Here is a 21,902-nt window from a genome sequence, read left to right as displayed (position 1 = left end):
CCCCTGAAACCCACTGGAACTGCTGCTGCTTCTGAAGTCTTACACGTGGGGAGGGCAGGGGGAATATTACCTTGTTGTACTTTCGGGTAGTCAGAGAGGTTCAGAACAGCATGTACCTCTTTGCAAGGCCAGTTATTCTTCTTACACCGCATACTTGACAAGAATCAGCTTAAGGAAGTCCAAGTAAAAGCAGCACAAAAGAAAAATGATAAAGATCAACAGGAAGTTGTGTCTCCTAGTGCCCGTGAAGTGCATTCACGGCAGCTCTCCAGTCAGGAAATCGCACAAACGAAACGATGGGAGCGCCAGTGAGATCAGGCACTTGCACATCTTCCAAGCTTCCTACAGCCAAACACCAAGTCCAAACCCATTACCTGCATCACCCTGAAGGCAGGTTTCCTGTGCTTTCTGCCACTCTCCAAGGGCCTGTTGACTGGACAAAGTTGGAAGCTCCTTCTAAACAGCAGGAGGTCAGAAGCCTCCCAGCTCTGGGACCCCGTTTGTTTGGTCAAAGTGTTGTCCTGCAGTCACATCGGGCTGATATTTTCCTATTAAAGTGGGATTTTCACGTGCAAGAACTTGCCACAGTTTCCTTTCAAGCTTATGTCAGCTTCAATTTTCTTTTTCCCCCTCTATCAGCTTGGCCACTACTCCCAAAGTAATCAAATCTCTTGGCGCCCTTCCGTGTGACAACCTCCTCTTCCACTGACATTCAGAAATGCTGAGGGGGTAGGTATTTCGAAAATGCTGCAGCAAATGAGTAGCTGGAAATGCCAAGCAAAACCCTGCTGTAATTCTGATGTGAGATGCACAAAGCCCTTCGCTCTGGGAGATGTTTCAAAACAAGACACGGCGGCCAGTCTAACTCGTAACTGTTTATTGTAAATCACTCAAGAGTTTACACATCATTAATGACAAAATAACACTTTTAAAACACCTGCTGGATGAAAGACAGAATAAAGACAACTCTTTTATATTATATGGCATCATTTAAAAAACAAGAAACAGAACGAAAAAGAAACCATTTTATTTTTCCCCCCACTTTTGCATCTTTCCTGAAAATATCTGGGCCTGAGTCTCAGTTATCTCAAGATCTCTGCCTTGCCCAGGGCATGAGGCCGTGTGGCTGGGAAACAGGCACTCCCTCTCCAAGGGGCAAGGCAGTGACCTTCCTTATAAATGAAAATCATGCCCTCTATCTTCAAAAGTGCTCCAGTGCTGACAGTACAAAGCCTCTCTCCTGCACTGGCTAACATCTAACACAAAGGGCTATATGTCCCATTAAATCCACATGCCTTTTTTTTCTTTTTTAATACTTTTTTCCTTTTTTTTTTTTTTTTTTTTTTGTTAAGCAAGGCAACTGTTAAAATTCAGAAGCTACATAACTGTCTTTATATTTTGCTCAGAAACCAATGGATGTTGCATGCAGCTGAAATATTAGTACAGACTCTGACTTAGATAAAGGTCAGTTTTCTAAGACCCGCTAGTCAAAGGCAGAAAAAGAAATTAAGAGGCCTCTTGTGCAAAAAGGAGCTAAAATATGCATGCATTGATGGCCATGACTGATTAGAATACAACTTAGGTCTCCAAACATTGAAACCGAAGCTTTATTTGGCTTAAGACATGGTTGAGCTCTATACATTTACAATTACAATGTATATGTGACAACAAAGGATTCATCTCAATATAGCATCAGTTGGTATTTTGGCCTGTATAGAGACTAATTTTTAACACAAAAGCCTGCTCAGCAATAAATGTTTTTCATATTTAGCAAAGACAGCAGTGCACTGGGCTGGCTAACAGGGCTAACAAAAAGAAGAAAGCAGGTTTTCAAACTAACATTTAACTAAATTTGGGGTGATATTTCCCCTTGGACATACTGTTTTGTCATCGGTGCTGTTACTGTCCTTTCCATTAGTATGTAGCTGACACAGCACATCGGGCCCTGCCCCAAACCCTCGAAAGATGCGTCTCAAAAGCATATTTGATTAACAGTAGAAACAAAAACCTCTCCTAACTGCACTTGGAAAGGACAGTTAGTTCCTTCAACCTGCCAACGTTTACCATGAACAAGCAAATTACAACGAATCTCAGACATGAACTACAGTGACTAAAATCAAATCTCTCTCCTGTTTAACTGCAATATTAAATAATATGTAACATTTTTACATTTAATAGTCTTAAGTTTGGACATAAGACAGCTAATAAGGAAAAAAAAAAAAAAAAAAAGCTGTGGCTGAATCTGTTCCTGTGGTATTAATTCAGCCCAACTGATCTGAAAAAAAGTAATTTTACCAAGAGGTAAATCCACCACAGGCACGGGGTTGCACTCACACCCACCCACCCACGCGTACAGCAGCGCTGGCACAGCGAAGCGTTACTTGTCAGGCACTGCCATCTCCGGTCCTTTCTTTGCGAGCCTGGATCATCTCCTTCGGAGCCTGCTTGCGGTCAGTGACCAACCCCAGCCAAAACATGAAGTCAATGAACCAGGTGGTGGGGTTGAACTTCAGGCCCAGCTCACTGGCTGAGTAGTCAAATGGGAAGGTGTGGTGGTAGTTGTGGAAACCCTCACCTGGAAAACAGAGAGGGAGTTTAAAGACCACATGGCTGGCACTTCTGTCGACTCAGGAACACGCTCAGGTGGGACATCCCAACACCCATTTCCCAAGTCTTGCATCTAGTGGAGGTTACGCTCCACCGCAGATACGGGAGACCTCTGGGGCACACCTAAATCAGACTCCACTTCAGTGCTCTGGGCTTTCCTCCCCAGTAGGAAGGGGCACGTCCCACCCCTTACACTCAGGGAAGGAAGCCATAAGTGCATCAAGAGGGGATGCACAACCAAGTAAGAAGCAGGGTCACTTACTTCTGCTGCCCTATCCCCAGCCAGCTGCTGAGGAGAGGATTGCCACTGTGTGCTAACACCTCTCTTCCCAGAGACTACGTAGCATTACTTCAATGTAAAACAAGGCAGCCTTCCTCTAAGATGCACAAGCTCCAGCCTCCTCCGAGCCCTGGCTCCAAGTGGTGTCCAGCTGCAGGGTGCCCAAAGCCCCAGCCAGGGCGAAAGGGGATGGGATGTGGCTCTTGAGTTTGCAAAGCTCTGCCCCAGGGCTGCTGCACTTACCAATGGCTCCCAGCGTGACCAGGGTGTTCTGCCGGGGGTTGATGTACTTGTCGTAGGGGCGGTTGCCGTACATGTGGGCGGCGCTGTTCACCAGCCAGGTGACGTTGAGGGAGATGGTGTACCGCAGGATGGAGGCGAGGAAGTAGGCGTTCCACAGGCTCTCGCCCCAGAGGTACCACGGCACAAAGGTGGGGATCACAAAGCACATCAGCACGACCGAACTCTTGTAATACCTGCCGGCGGCACAAGGCAAGAAAGAAAAGAAAAAAGACGGGGAAAGAAAAGGACACGGTTACCGTGGTGGGAATGACAGCGGGGGTGAATGGGGCTCAGCCTCTGGAGACATGGCTCTGCCAGAAACACCTTGCATAACCTGGGCTGGCCCCACAGCTGGAGCAGCAGGGAACATTTCAGACACCCACAGTCATGACACAGTTTTTCCAAGAGCAATTCAAAATGCCAAGACTACCCAAACCCCCGAAGCAGCAGGTAACACTGAAGCTGAACAGCTGAGACCCAGTCCCAGAGCAAACCTCTCAAGCTGACTGAGCACCTTTAAACCTGGGGAAGTGCAGAGCTGGCTGCACACCCAGGGTCTAGGGTCTGTCTCTGAGACTGTAAAAGCCCAAGGTTTGGCAGAGCTGTGTCAGAAACACACTCACTGCTAAGGCTTCCCCCGTGCTCCAGTCAGAAGGGAACCCGCAGCACAGGGCAGGAGTGGCTCCTTTCTATACCACTGCTGCTGTGTGAGCTCCAACAATGGCAACACACCCAAAGCACCTGCTGAGAGACCACGGGCAAACCTTGCCAAGGGTAAGGAGAAAGATGCACCTTGGCCTGGGGGCCAGGAGGATTGGCTGGCGGAAGCCTTGACACTCCTCCATACACTGGACAAAATCAGTGTTCAGTGCAAAACGGGGAGGGAGAGAGGGAGATGAACAGTCTGAGAACAAACAGGAAAGCTTCACAGTACAGCTAAAGCCACACACCCAGACAGGGCAGGAAGAGAGAATGTAGAATGCACAGAGCACAGAGGTGAAGAACAGGAGAAACAAAGAAAAGTCATGCTGGGTAAATTAAGCCAAGCCAAGCGGAGACAAGGAAAAGCTCACCAAGAAGTGGGGAGACAAAGCCAAAACCAAAATCTGAAGTAAATGGGTCTAAATGGAGAATGGGCTAACAGTGCTCAGAAGCAGAGAGCAGCAAGACAGCGCAGCTTGGGAGCCACCTACAGTGTGTCCCCCGCTCCAGGGGAAACAAGGTCTGCCTTCCCCACTGAGCCCTTATACCTCCCTCCAGATTTACTACAGTGACCCTGCGGTATCATCATCAAAGCAAGCTGCCACATGAAACTAGAGTGGTAGGCTGAGGTGACAGGACTCTGAAGGGTGCAGAAAGAAAAGAAATGCAAAGTAAGACCCATCTTATTTGTGCCCATATGACAGGTTTAAAATAGATCTCTGCTTTTGCTGAGTTTTCTGGAGGGGATGAGGAAGAACAGAGCTTGGATTTGTTAAACAATTATCAGAACTTTGCATTTGCTGAAAGTTTTTCAGGTAGGAAGAACTGTCATCTTGTTTTGACAAAACCAAACAATTTTCAATTAAAAGAGCATTTGAAAAACGTTAATATTAGCAGTGCCTTTGAAAGGAAGAAAGTTTTCATGAACATAGTTTTCATCTGTAACACCTCAGTGACTTTTGATCATCTTGTATAAGAAATAAATCAATTTCTTGCCTTGCAAGTTCTTTGTTTGGTACTTTTGTTGTTGTTTTGAGGTTGTGCCTCATATACTGGGCTCCATAAGGAGATCTGCAGCTCTCCAGCAACACCAGCCATGGGGAAAAGAGAGCATCTTCTCAGCTCTCTCACACAACTCTGTCTTCACTTACCTGAGCCAAGGCCCTCCAAGGAAACAAGTCCCCATTCTTTGCTCCACCCAAGATAACAAATAATTTCCCACTCATATGACTGACTTTTGATAAGGTTTGCAAACCTCATAAATTCAAGGCCAGGATTTAAGTAGAGATGGGGGAGAAAAATACTTTCCAGTCCATAAAACTCCTTCAAAGTTCAAAGCCTCTACCACTCTGGGAAAATAAAATAAAATATGAGAATAGTTTATCAGGCAGCAATAAAAGTATTCTGTGAGTTGCAAGAAGCCCAGACTGAAGCCTTTGATGAAGACATGCTGAACAGCATATGAACATCTGAACAGCACTTGACTACATTGTCTCCCTTTGACAGAAACATCCACCCTGGAATAAGAAACCTCCTTACCTGGAGTTCAGGGACACCAATATCTCAATACATGCTTGGGGAACAGCACTTGCTTTCACCACGTGAAAACTTTGTCACCTGTGTCAAAGACACTTCACCTGTGAGCTTCTCTCTCACATCACATGCAGGATTAGTGCTCTGTTATTCACAGAGGGTAAACTTTGCTGTCAGTCATGCCTGGAGCAGTGCTGTGATTTCAGCTGAAGTGATGTGGTTTTAAACTGATTGAATGGTACCTTATACACAACTCAGCAGCACCACTATATTCAGCAAAGTTAACAATTTGGCCTTAAAACAAAACGTGACAAGAAGGATTTATTATAATTCTTACTGATCTGACCTGCCAGGTTTTCCATGCTGCCAAAACCCCCCAACATTTCAACCTTGTAGAAAAGAGAAGCTAGAATTCTGATTCCCATATAAGGGAAGGTAAACTCCAAAGTCCTAAATTCAAATCCAGAGCAAAGACATTTGCAAAGATACAACTTCCCCTGCAGAAAACGTGCTTCTTCACTACACAACCTTTGCAGCATAACCAAAGCAGTAGAGCCTACTTCTCATGGGATGCTGTTGTCTTGAAAAAGGTAATAACCAAGAGCAGCTGCAGCAAACTGCATGGAAGCTGTTGCAAACAGGCACTGCCAACTGAGGAACCAGTAAAAGCAACCATATGTGGAGGGCAGTATTCCTCACTCCTCGAGCATTTCCAATACAAGGTTAATTTTTGCATTAGAGAAGTCTGTGCATTAGCAGAAAAAAACTGATTTCTAGACTCCACTGACTGCTCCCCTCACCCAGAAGATATACAGAAATGGCCTTATGCAATTTCCCAAACTGCCTGGATTAAATGCTTGCAGGCAGAAAGAGTCTTCTTGTGCCTAAAAGCACAAGTACTCCCATAGAGGACAAAGAACGTTGCTCACTTCCCATCTCTCTTGGCATGTGTAGCAAACTGAATTGGGCCTGTGCTAATTCCCAAGGGAGATAATTAATCCTGTGCAGAATGGCAGTCTTGGGAGAGGAAACACTTGGCCTGCACTGGCCCACGGGTGCCAAAGATGACTTTGCAGAGTAAAAAGTGCACTTCTGCACCAAGGCAGTTAGTGATTACAGCATTTGCTCCTATGATCAAAGCAGAAGGCCAAGATCCGAGCAGCTTCTGCCACAGCTGTTTTCATAACCAGCCCTGGCTTTTTGAAAAAGCAGAGGGACAAGGACGGGACTCGCTGCTTGTGCAGCAGGGCCTGTAAGGACAGTCAGCAATTTTCAGCCACATGGCAACAGTGGGGGCCAGAGGGAAGGCAGTCCTAACACCTGCCATCAAGGTGGCAGGGAGGATACCTCAGGGGAGAAAAGGGAGAGACAAAAATAGGGAATCAGCCACAACTAGACAAGCAGGCGGAAGGATCTCTCCACCCCCACCTCACGTCGGGGCCCAGCGCTCTCGCTCTCACTTACTTTCTTTGGAACCTGACGACAGGATCATCCAGCAGGTCAGTGAAATCCAGCTTCCTGCCCTTCTCTATGACGTCGCGGTGCTTGCGCACGAAGAGCCAGCCGATGTGGGAGAAGAAGAAGCCGCGGCGGGCGTTGTGCGGGTCCGCGTCCGTCTCCGAGTACTTGTGGTGCACGCGGTGGTCGCGGCTCCACTCGTAGATGTCGTTCTGCACAGAAAGCGTGGTGGGCTGAGAGGAGAGAGGCCGGGCAGCGCAACCTCCAGCTCCTTCCCCACACAGTGGCAGCACCAAGCCCCTCTCTGACGCTGCTCAAGAAAGGTTATTGACTAAAAACATCCTGAGGGACCCCGGCTTTGCAGCCAGCCCATCACACTGCTCCCTGTCAGAACGGGACCTGCTCCAGGAACTGGTGACACAGACTGGACATGTCCCAGGGCTGGAGATGGCTGGAAGCCAGCAGCCTCTAGGGAGTTACCACCATCAGACCACCCTGGTGCTGTGCCCTCCCTGGGTATTTGCTGAGTTACCATCATCAGTCCACCCTGGGTGTTTGCTGCCTGAGTATGGACGCTGGGCTGAAGGGACAGGGTACATACATGTTTACATTGTTATTTTAAGAACCTGCCATGGGGGAGCTTGCATATTTATTTTCAGGGGACTACTGTGCAGAGGCTCTCAGTTCTGGCATACTTTTCCTGAGCTGGTTGCAGCTGGTTACCACTGACACCCTCCAGGCACAAACACAGCCCTGAAAATGGGGCAAAGCTTGTGGATCACTACAACTACTGTAGTGTACAACACTACACTGAAATGCCTTATGGCTGTAAAATTTCACGCTTGGATCTATAAAGAGAGACTTTCTGAGTTTACTGAGCAGAAGGGATTTCAGCCTCCCAATTTGTTCTGCAGGATGCACTGGCTGAATGCGCTGGCCTAAACTGGTGGCTTTTGCAGTGGTGCCAAGCTATTAGTGCAGGGCATTGTAAGCACGTACAATGCTTGCAAAACCTCAGGCCACATACTCATGTATGAATTGAATTGCTCAACACCAGCACCAAAACATGGGAATGTTAGTTCATGCTCACAGTGAACTTTAACTCCAAAGTTCTTAGCAGAGTGTGCTTTCCTCTGCTATTTCCATCTTTGCACACTCAGGGAGGTACCCAAGCAGTAATACCCAAAGGAGGGAAAGGCTTGGGTTAATTTTAAGAACAGCACCCACAACCACCAACCACAGCAGCTTTGCTCCCAGGAGAACCAGGCAAACCATTTGCAGTGTCTCTGAAGTAAGTGCAGGACACCAGCCATCGTAGCACTGAATATACCACAGGACACAGCAAGCACAGGCTGATGGCAACTGTCTGTATCTATATTTTGTGAGACAAAAGCCCTATGCTGAAAGCATTGCAGAAATCATTGCTCTTTCTCTCAGCTACCAACATTTGAGAGAAAGCACTGGGGGGGACTCCAGGAACAACTGCAAAGAGCAGCTAAAGAATCCAGCTCAGATGCCTCCATGTCCAATTGCAGCTTTGCAGAAGTGCTCTCTGCCTGCAAGAGCACACAAGGGACAAGTGAGGAACAAAAGCCCCAGAGAGACCTCAGCTCCGCTGCACTCAGTTTTGCTCAGCCCTGTTCTGTTGTCATGTCGTGAACACAGTGATGCTGGGAGTGGGCTGGGGATGAGGGGAACACTTTTCTGCAGCACTGACTCATCTAAGCCATTGAGAGGAGGCAGTGAAGATCAGCCCCTGGCCAGCATTCCAGTATGTTGCATCTTAACTATCCCTTTGCATGAGAAAACAAAGCAAACTGAGTGAAGCAAAGGAAGCCACCAAAGTCCTCAGTGAAATCAAGGGGAGACCTTTACCTTCCTGGAGAAATCAAAGAGAATGAAAACCTCTACACTGCTTCAAGTGGCTTCAGTGGGAATATCCATATGACTGGAAAATGCCAAGATTAAGTAATTTAAAAATAAAACGGGGTCATGCAAGAAGCACATTTAGAAAAGGTCCTCTTTCTTAACCAGAAATAATTTTTCAAGTGAGAAAATTGGTCAGTTTGTCACAAGAGCATCTAATAAATTATTTGTGGGACAGCAGACAACCAGGAAAAGCAATGACACTGTGAGAAATTACCTTGGCTTTTCATACCACAGCAAACACCTGCAGGGCTGGCAAAAGACATGATTCCCCAGATGAAAGGCTTAGGAAGCTGTGAAACAACTGAAATGAATCTAATTAAAACCCACAAAGGCTAAGAGGAAAGAAAGGCCAGAGGCCAGAATTGTTGACAATAAATACGCCAAGAGCTGGAGCACAGCATGTGTTAAATATGCTCCAAACATATAAATAGCAACCAGTTTTTCAGGAACACATCGCTTTTGATCAAGTTTCAGGTATGCACAGGGGTGAAATCCCTTCCAAAGCAGAGAGTGACAGTATCATGCTGTGACAGTGATGCAGACATGAGGTTTCAGTAAGCATTCCCTTAATAAACCTGCAGATTGAAAGGTGTCAATAGACTGGGGTATGAAACGGTCTCAGTGTGCTGACACGGATTTCCATACGGCCACTCTTGCTGTGCTCAAATGCATCGAGGACAACACAGCTTGTGTCACAGTGATGGCATCAGCACAAGGCAGTGAGCAGTGGAGACACCAGCACGTCCCAGCTGAGATGCTGGAACTTAAAAAGACGAGGAGATCGATAAGCCGGGTATTACCTATGTCTGAAACAGACATGTGACAGAAAGAAGCACAGTCTTTCAAAATCGTGAGAGCTTCATTCTAGATGGAGAGAAGAAACACAGCTCAGCATGCTCCAACCATAAAAAAAATGCACCAGGCCCCATGGCAAAAATGGCTGCATCTGATGGTATTTCAGAGGAAGTACAGCACGTCACAGCCCACGCAGCATCAAGCTAAAAGTCTACAGCGAAGTTTCTTTCCTCTGTCCTTCAAGAAGTCTGCACATTTCCTCAGTATTTAACATCCAGGGACGCTGTAGGTACCTCTTCCTCCCACAGCCAACATGAAGGAGATGTCCCTGAAAACTCATCACTCACTGTCAGCTTGTGGTGGTAAAAACAGCCTATACCAGGCAACGGATGTCACGGTAATTAGCAGCAGGCTTCAGACTGCTTAAAACTTAGAGCAGGCAATTTGACCTTTCGTTTTCTTTCTGATATGAAGGGCACAAAGGTGGCCTGAATTTACTTTGAAGTACTTCCCTGCCTCAGAATCACACCATGTCCTCAGACAAAAGCTGTGATGAGGCCAACGCGGCTGAGAGCAAAATCCATGGCAACAGGGGAGCAGAACGCAATGAAATCCCAGTGTGCAGGCTCACTGTAACCAGCTCAACACATTAATTTAAATTACTTATGAAAGATAAGAATCAGCTGTGTAACAGGAGCACAGTACCAGGGGGTTCTCAAAACTCAAAACAGTTGTTTAACACACTGAGCAAAGGGATTGTAAAGCTCTACAAGGAACTGAGCAGCAGCTGGAGTATGGTTCAGAATAAAGAAAGGTTACAGTCAAAATGGATGCACTTCCACATTCAACCAAAAAGCACTGTGCGCTTTGTAATGTCCAGAGGGATTAAAAAAATTAATACTTTTCACCTTACAAAAAAAAAAAATCAAAGACTGTAAGTGAACAGTGCAGAATTGAATAAAGGGACTCTTTTCATCCTCTGTCAAGGTACATGAACAAAAAGTCAACCAACCAATTGAAGGGAAAAAGCTGAAAACTCAAGGCATAGCACATACATGGTACCACAAGGGGTTATGGCAGCCAAGCTCAGTAAGTTTAATGTTATTACAGGTTCATATCTCTATCCTTACCAGCCAGAGGAGTAACCAAATTCACACTGGTTCGGGGCTAACTCCTACAACCAGCTGGGTGTTACACAAATGTTTCTGTGGTCTAAGATTGCCTATCAGTAAGTACAGAGCTAGTAACACACTCCTTTGCAAATGTATTTGAATTTTACTGGTGAAAAACGCTGCATAAACCAGAGATAAATTAAGATTGTGAAAGGATGCCTGCTCTCCTTTCTGGGCACACAGTCTCCAACCGCCTGGATGTACAAAGGCATTTAATTATGCAGACATATTTGCATCAAGTTCATCCTTACAGAAGTTTCCATGCTGTCCTGTGAAGTGTGGGGCCTGACCTCTGCCACAGATAGGCTGCTGGGGGGCTGAGCCCCTGATTTGGGCACGTTCAGTGCGATCCTTAAATAATTATTGCTCCTGGACTACCTAATCCATACTGTTATGTGGGTAGGGAGAGGGGCTGTGCATGCCCTGAGCCAGCAGAATGTGTTACAGCAAATAAATGTCTTTCTGCCGGTATTTTTTTTTCCTTTCTTTTGCTGTCTCTAAGCTGAGAGGCTATCTGCACAGGAGAGAAAGCTGCCTGGAGGCCAAGAATCTGAACAGGCAACCACAACCCCACCTGGAAAGCCATGGAGTTAGCTGCAGCCAGAAAGATCCTCAAAGGCAGCTTGGCTTTGTAGGAACGGTGGCTCCACAGGCGATGTGCACCAGCCGTCACGCCCAGAGCCGTCATCAGGAAGCAGAAATACGCTGGAAGACACAAAAACAAAACACAGGGTGTGCCAAGGGGCCAACTGCCATTATTTTTGTTTTCTCTGATGTAAAGATGATCCTTGCCTCTGCCTGCTTACACCTGCGAGGTCACTCAGAAGACGAGGGTGGGCAGACAGGAGGTGAGGTTCTCAGCCCACCTCTGCCTCACAGACCCAGGGGCACATCATTCCACTTCCCAGCCCTCCCCATTCAGCCAGTGCTGAGGTTTGCCAGCACTGAAGCACCATGCCATGCCATGTTTATGCAGTGTACCTTTGCCAAGCACAATGCAGTAAAAGTTCACCACTCCTGTCAGAAGACTAGCAGCCTTCCCCAAAAGACACTGCCAGCCTCCTCCAGACAGGTCTTTGCTTGAGTCTGATCTGTCAGCTAGCTTAAGAGCATCACACCCCATCCCTAAAGATGCAAACTGTGCCAGAGTTTCCACAATAAAACTTTCTCTCGGTATTAAAAAAGTGTCAGGAAGTGGAGCATTCTCCATCTCCCTCAGTTTCAGGAAGCGCTTTTCCTTCCCTTAATTAAAAAATTGGCCAAGTTAAACTTGCCTTGAGCATTTTTTCAGATGGCCAAGACAGCACAAGAGCAGGCCTGCTCCTTACTCTTCCCATTGGCTCCATGGTGGACTCACAGCTCAAACAAGTGTACCCTCATGCCTAAAATAACACCCCCACTGATCACCATCACAGCACAGCTACATCCCTTGTTCCCCTTTCACCAAGGGCCATGTTCCCACACGCTCCAGCCAGTCAACCTTGTGTTTCCAGAGGCAGGGGGAATGGCTGGCTGGGGCAGAGGAGTGAGACAGTGGAGCCAGGCCTGCCTACTCGAGCCACACATCTGTGCATTGACTGCTTCTCCTTTGATATGTCCTCTGTTTGTGCCTCTGATGTCTTTGAATTCCCATGTGATGGATGATCTGTAACCTGAGTTGTTCTGACTTGCAACAAAAGAAGAGGCTATGGGGAAAGGGTTGGAAGAACAGCTGCTCCTCCTTCTGGAGAGAGACCAGAGAGAAAATGGGAACAGTTAGGAGGAAAGTATTATGTAAGTCCCAAATAAATTGGACCACTTACAACTACTCGCATTCAAGATACCCAGCTGTCATAATATGCAGGCTCTTATGTCTCCCTCCCATAGGTGTTGAATTCTCATGCTGTGCCTAAGGAGGACAGGCTCATTTTACAAGTGTGAAATTAAACCAAGAGTAGATTCAAACAGCAAGAGTACTACAGGACAACTTCAAATGAGTTTGCACCATCTGCAGCGATGTGTTGTTTAGCCAAGGCTCCCTGCTACCCTACACACACAGAAATGTTTTGGTTAAAACAGCCTATTTCAAATACCTAAACAGAGTTAACAGAACAAAAAGGGAAAACATGATCCCCATAAGGGGGTTTTCTACCTGTGTCTGCACAGAAGTCTGTCCAGCAGGGGAACCCAGTTAGACGTGCAGTGGCTAGAAAGGAATTCACGATCACCTTTTCCCACTGTGTAATGTAAAACATCTGTCCTTGCAAAAAGAAAACAAAAATCTGTACATATAGGTGGGTGTCTACTGTGTCCCGCTATCAACTCCCAACACACAGTGCTTGAAATTACAGCATCTGAGAGAAAATATAATAGAAAGACATTTGGTAAAATAACAGCAACCACATTTCATGTTGATTGTCACCCCCGCACACTGAAGAAGCACATGGACCTTATCCACTCCAGTGGCGAATCCATCAAAAACAGATTTACCCAAACTGCTTCACATTATGTACATGACTCAAATTCCTGTCATCTCCATGTCATTTGTACAGCAAACCAAAGCCTTCCTTGCAACAGACAACTGGAGTCAGAATGGTCCCAGTAAAGATGATGCCTCCCTAAAACCTGCTCTGGATGCCATCATGAAAGAAACAATTCTCCTTTTCAGCAGGCTACAGTGCTCATGCTACTCCCAGAAAAAGCTAATTTGTGCAGTTGTGCACTGAAGTCTATCACAAAATTAAAATTTTTATCTGCCTGAAGGGAGGTACAGAAATTACCTTAAATCATGCGTTCTCTGTTCACATTATTTACAGATTTTGCTGGATTTACAGATTAGTCTCACATCAGTAAAAATGCTGACACCCCAACACTCCAGGCTCCACTGCAGTCTTGCAGTTCTTGCACATGGCTTGTCAGAGCAAGGATTTGGACCTATGAAATTAGGGAAAACCTGTCCTTCCATTTTCTGTATGTGATGTTGAGCTGTGCAGAAACATCACTAAATAAGGCCTTCCAAATCACTCAAGTGACTGCAATTGTGGGAACAGATCTGTGACACACAGAATACTGACATTACCCAGCTAACATAAAAATATTAAGGTTAGAGTCCTGAATCATTACAAGAAAATATTGTCTGTGGGCTTTATGACTGCTTAACATCATGCTAGTCATGGGCTGAAATCTTCCACATTCAGCCGTTTCTTTGCTTCCTTAAAGCACAAAAGGGCTTTTCAACCACTTCAAAGCAACAGATCATTTAATCGACCAAGTGCTTCTCAAGGCATTCATCCATCTTAATCGTGAATGATTGCTTAAAACCAGAATTAAAGATAAATGGGTAGAATGAGATCTATGCAACATTAAGGTTGATTTTGCTTCCCTTCTCTGTCCAGTGCAAGAAAGAGGCTGAGTGTAAGTGATACACAGACCACATGGAATAGCTGCACTGAATACAAGTGATTTTTGCTGCTTGATGATTCAGCTCTTACAGGGCTCAGCTTCAGAGACCCTTTCATTCAGCCCACTCCACACCACCAGCATTGCAGCAGAACACACAACACCATTTTGGGAGTCTGGGGGCTGCCCTAGGGTCTGCATGCCACCCTGTGTGTCCATGCCTTTGAACAGCACCTCCTAGCCCACTCCCCATCCCAGCACCATTCCCAATTCACACTTCCCAGGAAACCCTGGGGTAGAGGGAAAGGAGTGCTGTCGATGCACAGGCAACAGGTCCCCAGCCCTGGACCACGACCACGTGAGCTTGGCTATACTTCAGGCCAGGGACTAACCCCTGTTGTGCCCCAGCCAGAGGAGGGGGATGCCTGTTTCCCAGGGGGCAGCCAGCACTCCGGGCTCTCCCCAAGGCCACAGGTGGGAACAAGCCAGCTCTCACCTGTGCAGACTGGGAAGCAGCGAGGCAGAAATGCCAACAAGAATGAGTGCCAGACTGAGGAAATACCCTCAGAGCTTCCCAGGAACATGCTGTCCTGATCAAATGGGGCTTTCCCAGGGCTTCCCTGGGCCACAGCACTTTCCAGCCCTCTCCAGCCCTCCAGAGACCTGCCAGCCCCAACCCTCTACTGCAGTGATCAAGCAAAAGCCGCTGGGGCTTTATACCCACACAACATGCCTATTTTTTGGCTTTGCAGAGGAGGAATCATAAGAGCAGGAATTTTCCTAATATAAATCCTGAGGGCTGAAACATCCCCAGAAACAAATAAACAAAATTACTCAGGAGTTTAGTGACCAGAAACAAATCCTGTCAGACAAATGTGTTGTTTGGTGATAGCAAGTTTCTGTGATTCTTACAGCAATTAGGGTGCCCAAAAATATTACTTGACCACTAATTCCCAATGTATAAATAGCCAAGATGACAAATATTTGCCATATAAAGACAGGTCTCAAGCTTTCCTTTGCAGAATGAATTATGATCTCAAACCAAAAATCAGACTATCAACCAGTTGATTTTACATTAATCATGCACAGCTACTGTAACTACATGACAAGAGAGCCACTACTTACCTACCTGTCTCATTTTTGGGGGGTGGGGAGTGTGTGTGGGGTATGACCATCTCCATGAAATAGAAAAGGAGTACAACAGGGAGCAAAGCAGCCCAGTCAGTAGCAATTCCCCCTTACACTGAAAACTCCCTCTTAGACCTGTAAATAAACAGGCTTCCTAAGTAATAAAGAGTAAATAACATTTATTGCAGAAAAAGGGGAAAAAAAAACCACAAGAAAAGCACCAATAAACAACCCAGAAACCAAACAATTTCTGTTATATTTCTTTTTAATTTAGTGGGATAGCTAATGCACAAAGAGGAAGCTGCTAAAATAGCCAGATTAGTCTTCTGCATGTTTTAGTTAGCCAACTCTGCAACCAGGATGACTTATTAAAGCAAAATCACACTCACAAGGAATTAGGCACGTGTCATCCTCACACACCTCTGCACATTCTGAATATTGTGACAAGGAGATCCACAGGTCTGCAGGACCTTCTTGGGCCTGCTTCTGCTACTGTAAAATCGTTACTTTTGAGAATTTACTTGGAACAAGAGCTGAATGATCTTCCCTTGCCCCTAGGATGGTGTGGGAATGCTGTGTGCCACGTCTGCAGCTCCCCAGAGCAATAGCTAGCTTGGCCTGGACAGGTGGTGAAGCCCCAAGTTCACACAGTTTTAGAGAATTTCAGCTGGCTATGGTTTGCTTTGAATCACCGTCTGCTCAAAGCAATAATTACAAGAACTTTAGCTTTGGTCAAGCCCATTTTTCTCCATCTGAATATGCTGGCTTCAGAACAATTGTCTGAAGCCAATTCATCCCAATGAAGACCCAAAACTCTGCAGGGGGATTTAGGGCTTGCTGCAGGTCCAAGAAAAGTCCGAGACCTGCGTGCAAGTACCTGAAACAGCGAAGCCTGTGCCAAGAGCTCTGGGCTCTGCACAACTCCAACACCAGTCCCTGAGAGGCCTTTGACTGGAAGGTAAACCAGGATCTGGTTCCTAAACCAGGATCCTTCCAAAGAAAGATGATTTAATCCAGGGGAACAGAGGCTTTAAGTGGGCTCCTCCTTGCTTCTCCCTACTCTTTCTGAAGGCCTCCTGGCAGAGTCAGTCTCAAACATAGGAATTCTAGTTCTTTCTTCCATTGTGTCTGACACCCTGCAAGCTCTGCAATACACAAACCAGAGGTTAATGGAGTAAACACCCCATGGTGAGGGGGATCCCAACACATTACTCCCCTGGACAGGGAGCACACTCTCCCCACTCTGGAGCCCTGCAGAAGCACAAGGTGTGACAGAAGCATTTCCAACCATGAGCTCACTGGACAGAGCACAGCACAAGCAAAATGCTTCTGAATCGGAGCAGTGGGAGAAGCACTTATGAGAGGGAACAGGGAGGAAGAGGAGAAAAAGAAAACAACAAGTCAGCCTGTGCAAAAGGACAAAAGAGAGAACCAGTGCATAGGGACAGGAAGAGGATGCAAGAGAGACAAGATATATGAGGTTAAACTACTATGCAAGCAGGGAGCTGGCGGGTTGCTAGGCTTCCTAGTACATTGTGCCTGTGCACAGATGCTATTTATGGGAACATGCCAGAATCAATAGGCAGAAGATTTTTATTCAACATCCTTATTAATGACCTGAAACAAAGGCAAACAGCATATTAATTACAACTGCGGATGATGCTAAATTTGGAACAGCAGCGAGAGAGCTAAGAAACACAAAAGGATCCATGCAGAAACAGGGAAAGCAAGGCTCAAAGTAAAGATCTGCCTGGATAGACAAAGAAAAGTAATGTAGTTTGGGGAATGATAACTGCAGACAGGGATCTGCAACGAGGATGAGAATCTTGGGGAAGCAGAGGCCTACAAGGAGGATCACCAACAGCTCATAAAATATTCTCAGCGTGCAATATGATAAGGCAGCAAGACACCAGTGTGATTCTGAACACCAGGCACAGAGGTGTCATCTCACTGTCAGACAGAAGCAATGGAAACCATACCAGGCAAACTGTTTAAAAATGTATGGGATGGAAGATCAACGGCAAAGAACATTTGAGCCATGTTTTCCAGAACAACTCATTATCCCCCGTGGCTGAATTTCCAGAAAACCTTTACTAAGCCCAATGCCAAACTCTTCTGAAAAGCTCAGTGTCCAGAGGACTGGTCTCTTATGAAGATACAGAGAGATATTGCCACAGTCTATATCTACTTCCCAGGTATCAGGAAATCATCTGCTCTAAGTGGTTGCTTAAATTGGAGCAGCTCTCACCCCTCCAAAAAATTTCAACTCTATTGTATGCTGAATATCAAAATTAGAACTTCTCCTGTTTCTGAAACCTTGGGGCACATTAGAAACATGATATGTATTCACTGTTTGTGAATCCAGCATATTCCAAATTGATTTTGACTTTTATTTGGTTATAAAAAAGGCAAGTCAACCAAAACAAGATGCTCAACAAGCACTGGGTTCACTCTGCATATCTGAACACACAGTGCTGGCTCCTGAAAGTGATGAGATGATTGGACATCATTCTTCAGCACAGATTACAAGGAGACACTGTGGGAGAGCAACTATCCACACATTACCAATGTCAAACATAACCCAGTTAGATGGAGCAAATCCCAATTATCTCAGAGGGACAATGCACCAGACATGAAAATAGCAGCAGTGAAACAAAATCAATTGCACATTCACAATGGCACTACTGTCAATATATAAACCATCTCTTACATACAGGATAACGTCACACGGCTGTTCCCACGGGGTGGCAACACATGGAGCCCGGCACCAACTCACACCCAGTGCGGGCAATCCGTGCCTGGGCACGGGTGGCACGGAGAGGAGGGATAGCACGGCCAGGAACAGGGAAGGGAATCAGCCCTTGCCAGGCCCACTGAGGGCATCTCTCTCATATGTGGCTTAACACCTCACAGTGCCTTGCAGAAATAAGGGATTTGAACACTGCATTCAAACACAGCAAGGTGACTACTTTGAACCTGACACCGTTTGGGGCTGTGCAAGTTGTTCCAAACACAGATCCTGCCACAGAACTACTATCCAAAACAGACTTTGGGAATGGATAAGTTTTGTGAACCTTTGAGCTTTTTGCATGTTCCAAAATGTAACAAATGTTTTGCTGGTGCTGATGCAGCCCATCGCCAACTTGGTTTTAAGTCAAGAGATTACAAATCCCACCTCGGCCAGCACAGGGACATACAACATCCAGTGCCAGGAAGCAGGGCAGAAACTCCCAGACCACCTCTGTCTCATCACTACCAACAGTGGGGGAAAAAAACGTGGGGTAAACTGCTCACCACTTCAAACAAGGCAGAGGACATGCCTTGTGAGATCAGAACAGTGGCTCACCTAGCCCAGTACTTTCTTCCAACGGGGGTAAGGGGAGTTGCTATTCAGAGGAGACCAAAGAATTAAAAAAAAAAAAAAATTAAAAAGGGAAAAAAAGACAACGCAGCCCAGTTACTGTTGCACTAACAGTGCCTGCACCCTTCAAGGGATGTGGACTTCAAGATGTGGCATTTTGCACAGAGAGTATGTGAAAAGTAATTATCAAGGCTGGATGCTGTCCCAGAATTGTTATCACACTTGTTCCTACTAGGAAGGTGAAGATCTTGGGTCAAGATAGCCACCAAGGGTCAGGGCCTTGGTTCTATGTCTTGTTCAGAGGAAGTGAGCCCCATTTACTCCTGTGCTGGTGCAAAGCCCAGCACAGTGAGCTCAGAACAAGATGCACAAGCCTCACTCTCTCCTAGGAATGGCCACTCTCATAGACAGTTTAGCCCTGACACAGCTGCTGTTCCCATGGCCCCAAGTCTGCAGGCAGGAGACCCTTAGCTGGGGCTGCCAGATCCCCTTCAGACAGCTCAGTGCTTCTCCTCTGTCACCCCATGGGGCTCAGGCAGACAGAAAGATCACGAGCCAGAAGCAAAGAAAGCCAGAAGCACCAACAACGAAACACGGACCAGAAGAACATCCAGTGTGCTGGCTGTGGTGAGACACAGGGTAGAAGAAATCTGTACTCCAGCCACAAAAACACATCCTGTTTGAACTTCCTGTCAGAGTCCATCTGATTTCTGGTTGTGGTCGCCTTTCTCCCAAGGTGTGTGTCACAGCTTCTGCCCACAGCTGCTTCCTGCCAACCCTTTGATGTAAAGCCCCCCTCACAGCCACCCCACAGCCTTAATATCTATACGTGCTCAGGGAGCTGTTCCTTGAGTGGTGTCTTCAGCTCCCCACTGCTATTGTGTAAAAACCTTAGCTCTTCTACTGCCACTGTTTTGGGGACAGCTTCGGAACACACAACACTCCTATTATGCTGCTGGAGGTCTCACTGCTGGGCAATGACATTCCCAACACTGTTTATCCTATAAGATCTGACACATTCCCAGCCCCAGGTGGGAGTGCTTGAAGTTATATTCACCAAAGGCTTGTACATTTTTGCACACACACACTGTCTCTAGCAGTTCAAGGATCAGGAGGCAAGATCCCATGGATACAGGAGGGAGTAATTTCTTGAGACATGGATTCTAAACACATTAATGGCAAAGAAAGTACATATTTTGCTTGTGGAAGAAAAATTAACAAATGTAAGGGCTGTGCTTCACCTGTAGACACCTGTTACCTCTTCAACAAGAGGGCAGCTGAAAACAGCTGACCTTAAAAAAATGCTGTTGCATGTCTTGTGACATGACACCATTGGGTGGAAATACTCTCTCCACAGCAGCCAGCAAAGTCTCAAGCAAGCTTCCAAGAAATTTTCATCTCAGCACAGGCCATTTTTTCCTTCCCTGTATACAAAAGGATACCACAACTTGACTTATTTGTATAAATAACTATTTGAGGATTAAAAATAACAGGGATGGACACGAAACATTTGCCCATTTCCACACCACCATCCTGTGCTTATTCAGTCAGATAAAAATTGCTTGTTAGGGAATTTTACTAACCGAACAAATCAAACCCAAGGTATTCCACAAGGCTACAAGAAACTGCATGAGGAGTACAAACAGCAAGTTGCTCGAGCACAAAGCAAACATCATAAAGCTGGCTGACGGCCACAAATGTGTAACACTCCTGTAACTTAACGGGGGTGGTTTTCTGCTTTCTAAAAATTAAATAACATCTGCATATTCTCATCAGCCTTCTTTTCCTCACTTGTGGGTTTTTGCTGTTGTTCAGTGGCAGGTTTAGGACTAACAAAGCACATCAGCTAACCTGACCAAATCAGGGAAAGCACTTCCAGTAGCGTTGAGTGGCACCTAACTCCATTCCCACCGAAATTCAGGGCAGCACTGCCACCCATTTCAGTAGCTGCACCTACTTCTGAACTTCTTGGAGATCCTCCACTTCACTGTGCACAGAGCAGTGGAAGAGTCTCCTTTGATTCAAAAATCAGGGCTCAGAACAGAAATGCAGCCAATAATTTCATGGTGACTGGTACACTTTTTTGTGCTTTCATTAGGTAACACCAAGTTTGGGGATATATTTTCTTAAAATGCCATGTCTACCCTCAGAATGGAAAGCCTTCCTACATACCAAATCATACCAACAGTGTAATCCAAACATCCCAATTAAATCTGCTGGTTGATGTCACACACTGCATTGGTGGGAAGGCCAGGGTCAGCATTACTAGATCTAGATTAGATATCAAGTCTCCAGTACACATCTCTACTGTTAAGCTCCAGGGAAACCTTGGAGATCTCTTTGCAGAGCAAAGAGACGCTGAGGAGCAGTAATACAGGATTTAATCCCAATTTTTTGTAGGATCAGCACTCTACTAAAAAAGCCTTATTTCTGACCTGGAACTACATTTACTAAGGAGGAAGAAATTTTCACCTTAGTCCCTAAATTGCTGCCAAGAAGAAATGGTGAATTACTGCTCTGGCCCCGGAGTCTCTGGGAAGGAAAAACTGCTCTGCTAGCCAACATACTGCTCACTGAGCCCTGCTAACTATCAAAGGCTGGCATCAAAAGCTCCTTGGGCTGGATTCAAACAAGCAAATGAGAATTAAAAAGCACTGTGGTGCAGCAGCACCAATTCCCTGGGCCGCCCACCGCACAGGTCACGCCAGCTCTCACGGGGAGCCGTGCGTTCCTGCGGAGACCAAACATGTGAAATCTTGGGCCAGAAACAGGTTCATCTAAAATTAGATCTACACATTCTCTGAGCGACTCTAAATTGAACCAAGAGAGAGAGAGATAAGAGGAAGCACATCAAAGGCAAAGGGGAAGCGGAGTTTTAGAGCTGCAGAGAAGATGATTTCTGATGAGGCCCTGCTCCTGCCTCTCTGTACTGTGGTGGAGGAGCTCAGGGAGAAGCCATCTGTCACATCCCTTTGGCCCTGCCATCACCAGCTCATGAAATCCAGGCTGTCTCTGCCTGGATGCACATGCCTGCGTATGCATTTTCAGGAACATTCCCCAGAGCCAGCACTTTTGGCTGAGTATACAAAAGACTTTATTCCAGTTGGAATAGCAGAAATGTTCATATTGACAACTGCAGCCAATGTGACACAAATAAAGCCAATAGAGCAATGGAAATCGTGGCTGACAGCAATTATTCCAGCGAATGCTAAAATTCCCCTAGGAAGCAAACACAGATTCCCTGAACGCACCAGCAACTGAAGATTGCCTTAAGATG

At 46.1% G+C, this 21,902-nt stretch overlaps 1 protein-coding gene across 1 annotated transcript in view; it reads right to left on the bottom strand.

Moving 5' to 3' along the window:
* Positions 1–862: 862 nt before the first annotated feature.
* SCD5 (stearoyl-CoA desaturase 5) overlaps positions 863–21,902 on the bottom strand; it is a 31,428-nt gene continuing 10,388 nt past the window's right edge. The window contains exons 2-5 of the mRNA XM_032685291.1: positions 11,333–11,463; positions 6,869–7,074; positions 3,131–3,363; positions 863–2,575 (exon numbers count right to left, since the gene is read on the bottom strand). Of these exons, the coding sequence (XP_032541182.1) occupies positions 2,385–2,575; positions 3,131–3,363; positions 6,869–7,074; positions 11,333–11,463 (761 nt within the window). The 3' untranslated portion in view covers positions 863–2,384. The remainder of the gene's footprint in view (positions 2,576–3,130; positions 3,364–6,868; positions 7,075–11,332; positions 11,464–21,902) is intronic.

This window comes from Chiroxiphia lanceolata, chromosome 4, assembly GCF_009829145.1.
Source record: "Chiroxiphia lanceolata isolate bChiLan1 chromosome 4, bChiLan1.pri, whole genome shotgun sequence".
NCBI classification, from domain to species: domain Eukaryota; kingdom Metazoa; phylum Chordata; class Aves; order Passeriformes; family Pipridae; genus Chiroxiphia; species Chiroxiphia lanceolata.
Note: the sequence above shows the minus strand (reverse complement) of the source record. Positions and strands in the feature narration are given on the sequence as shown.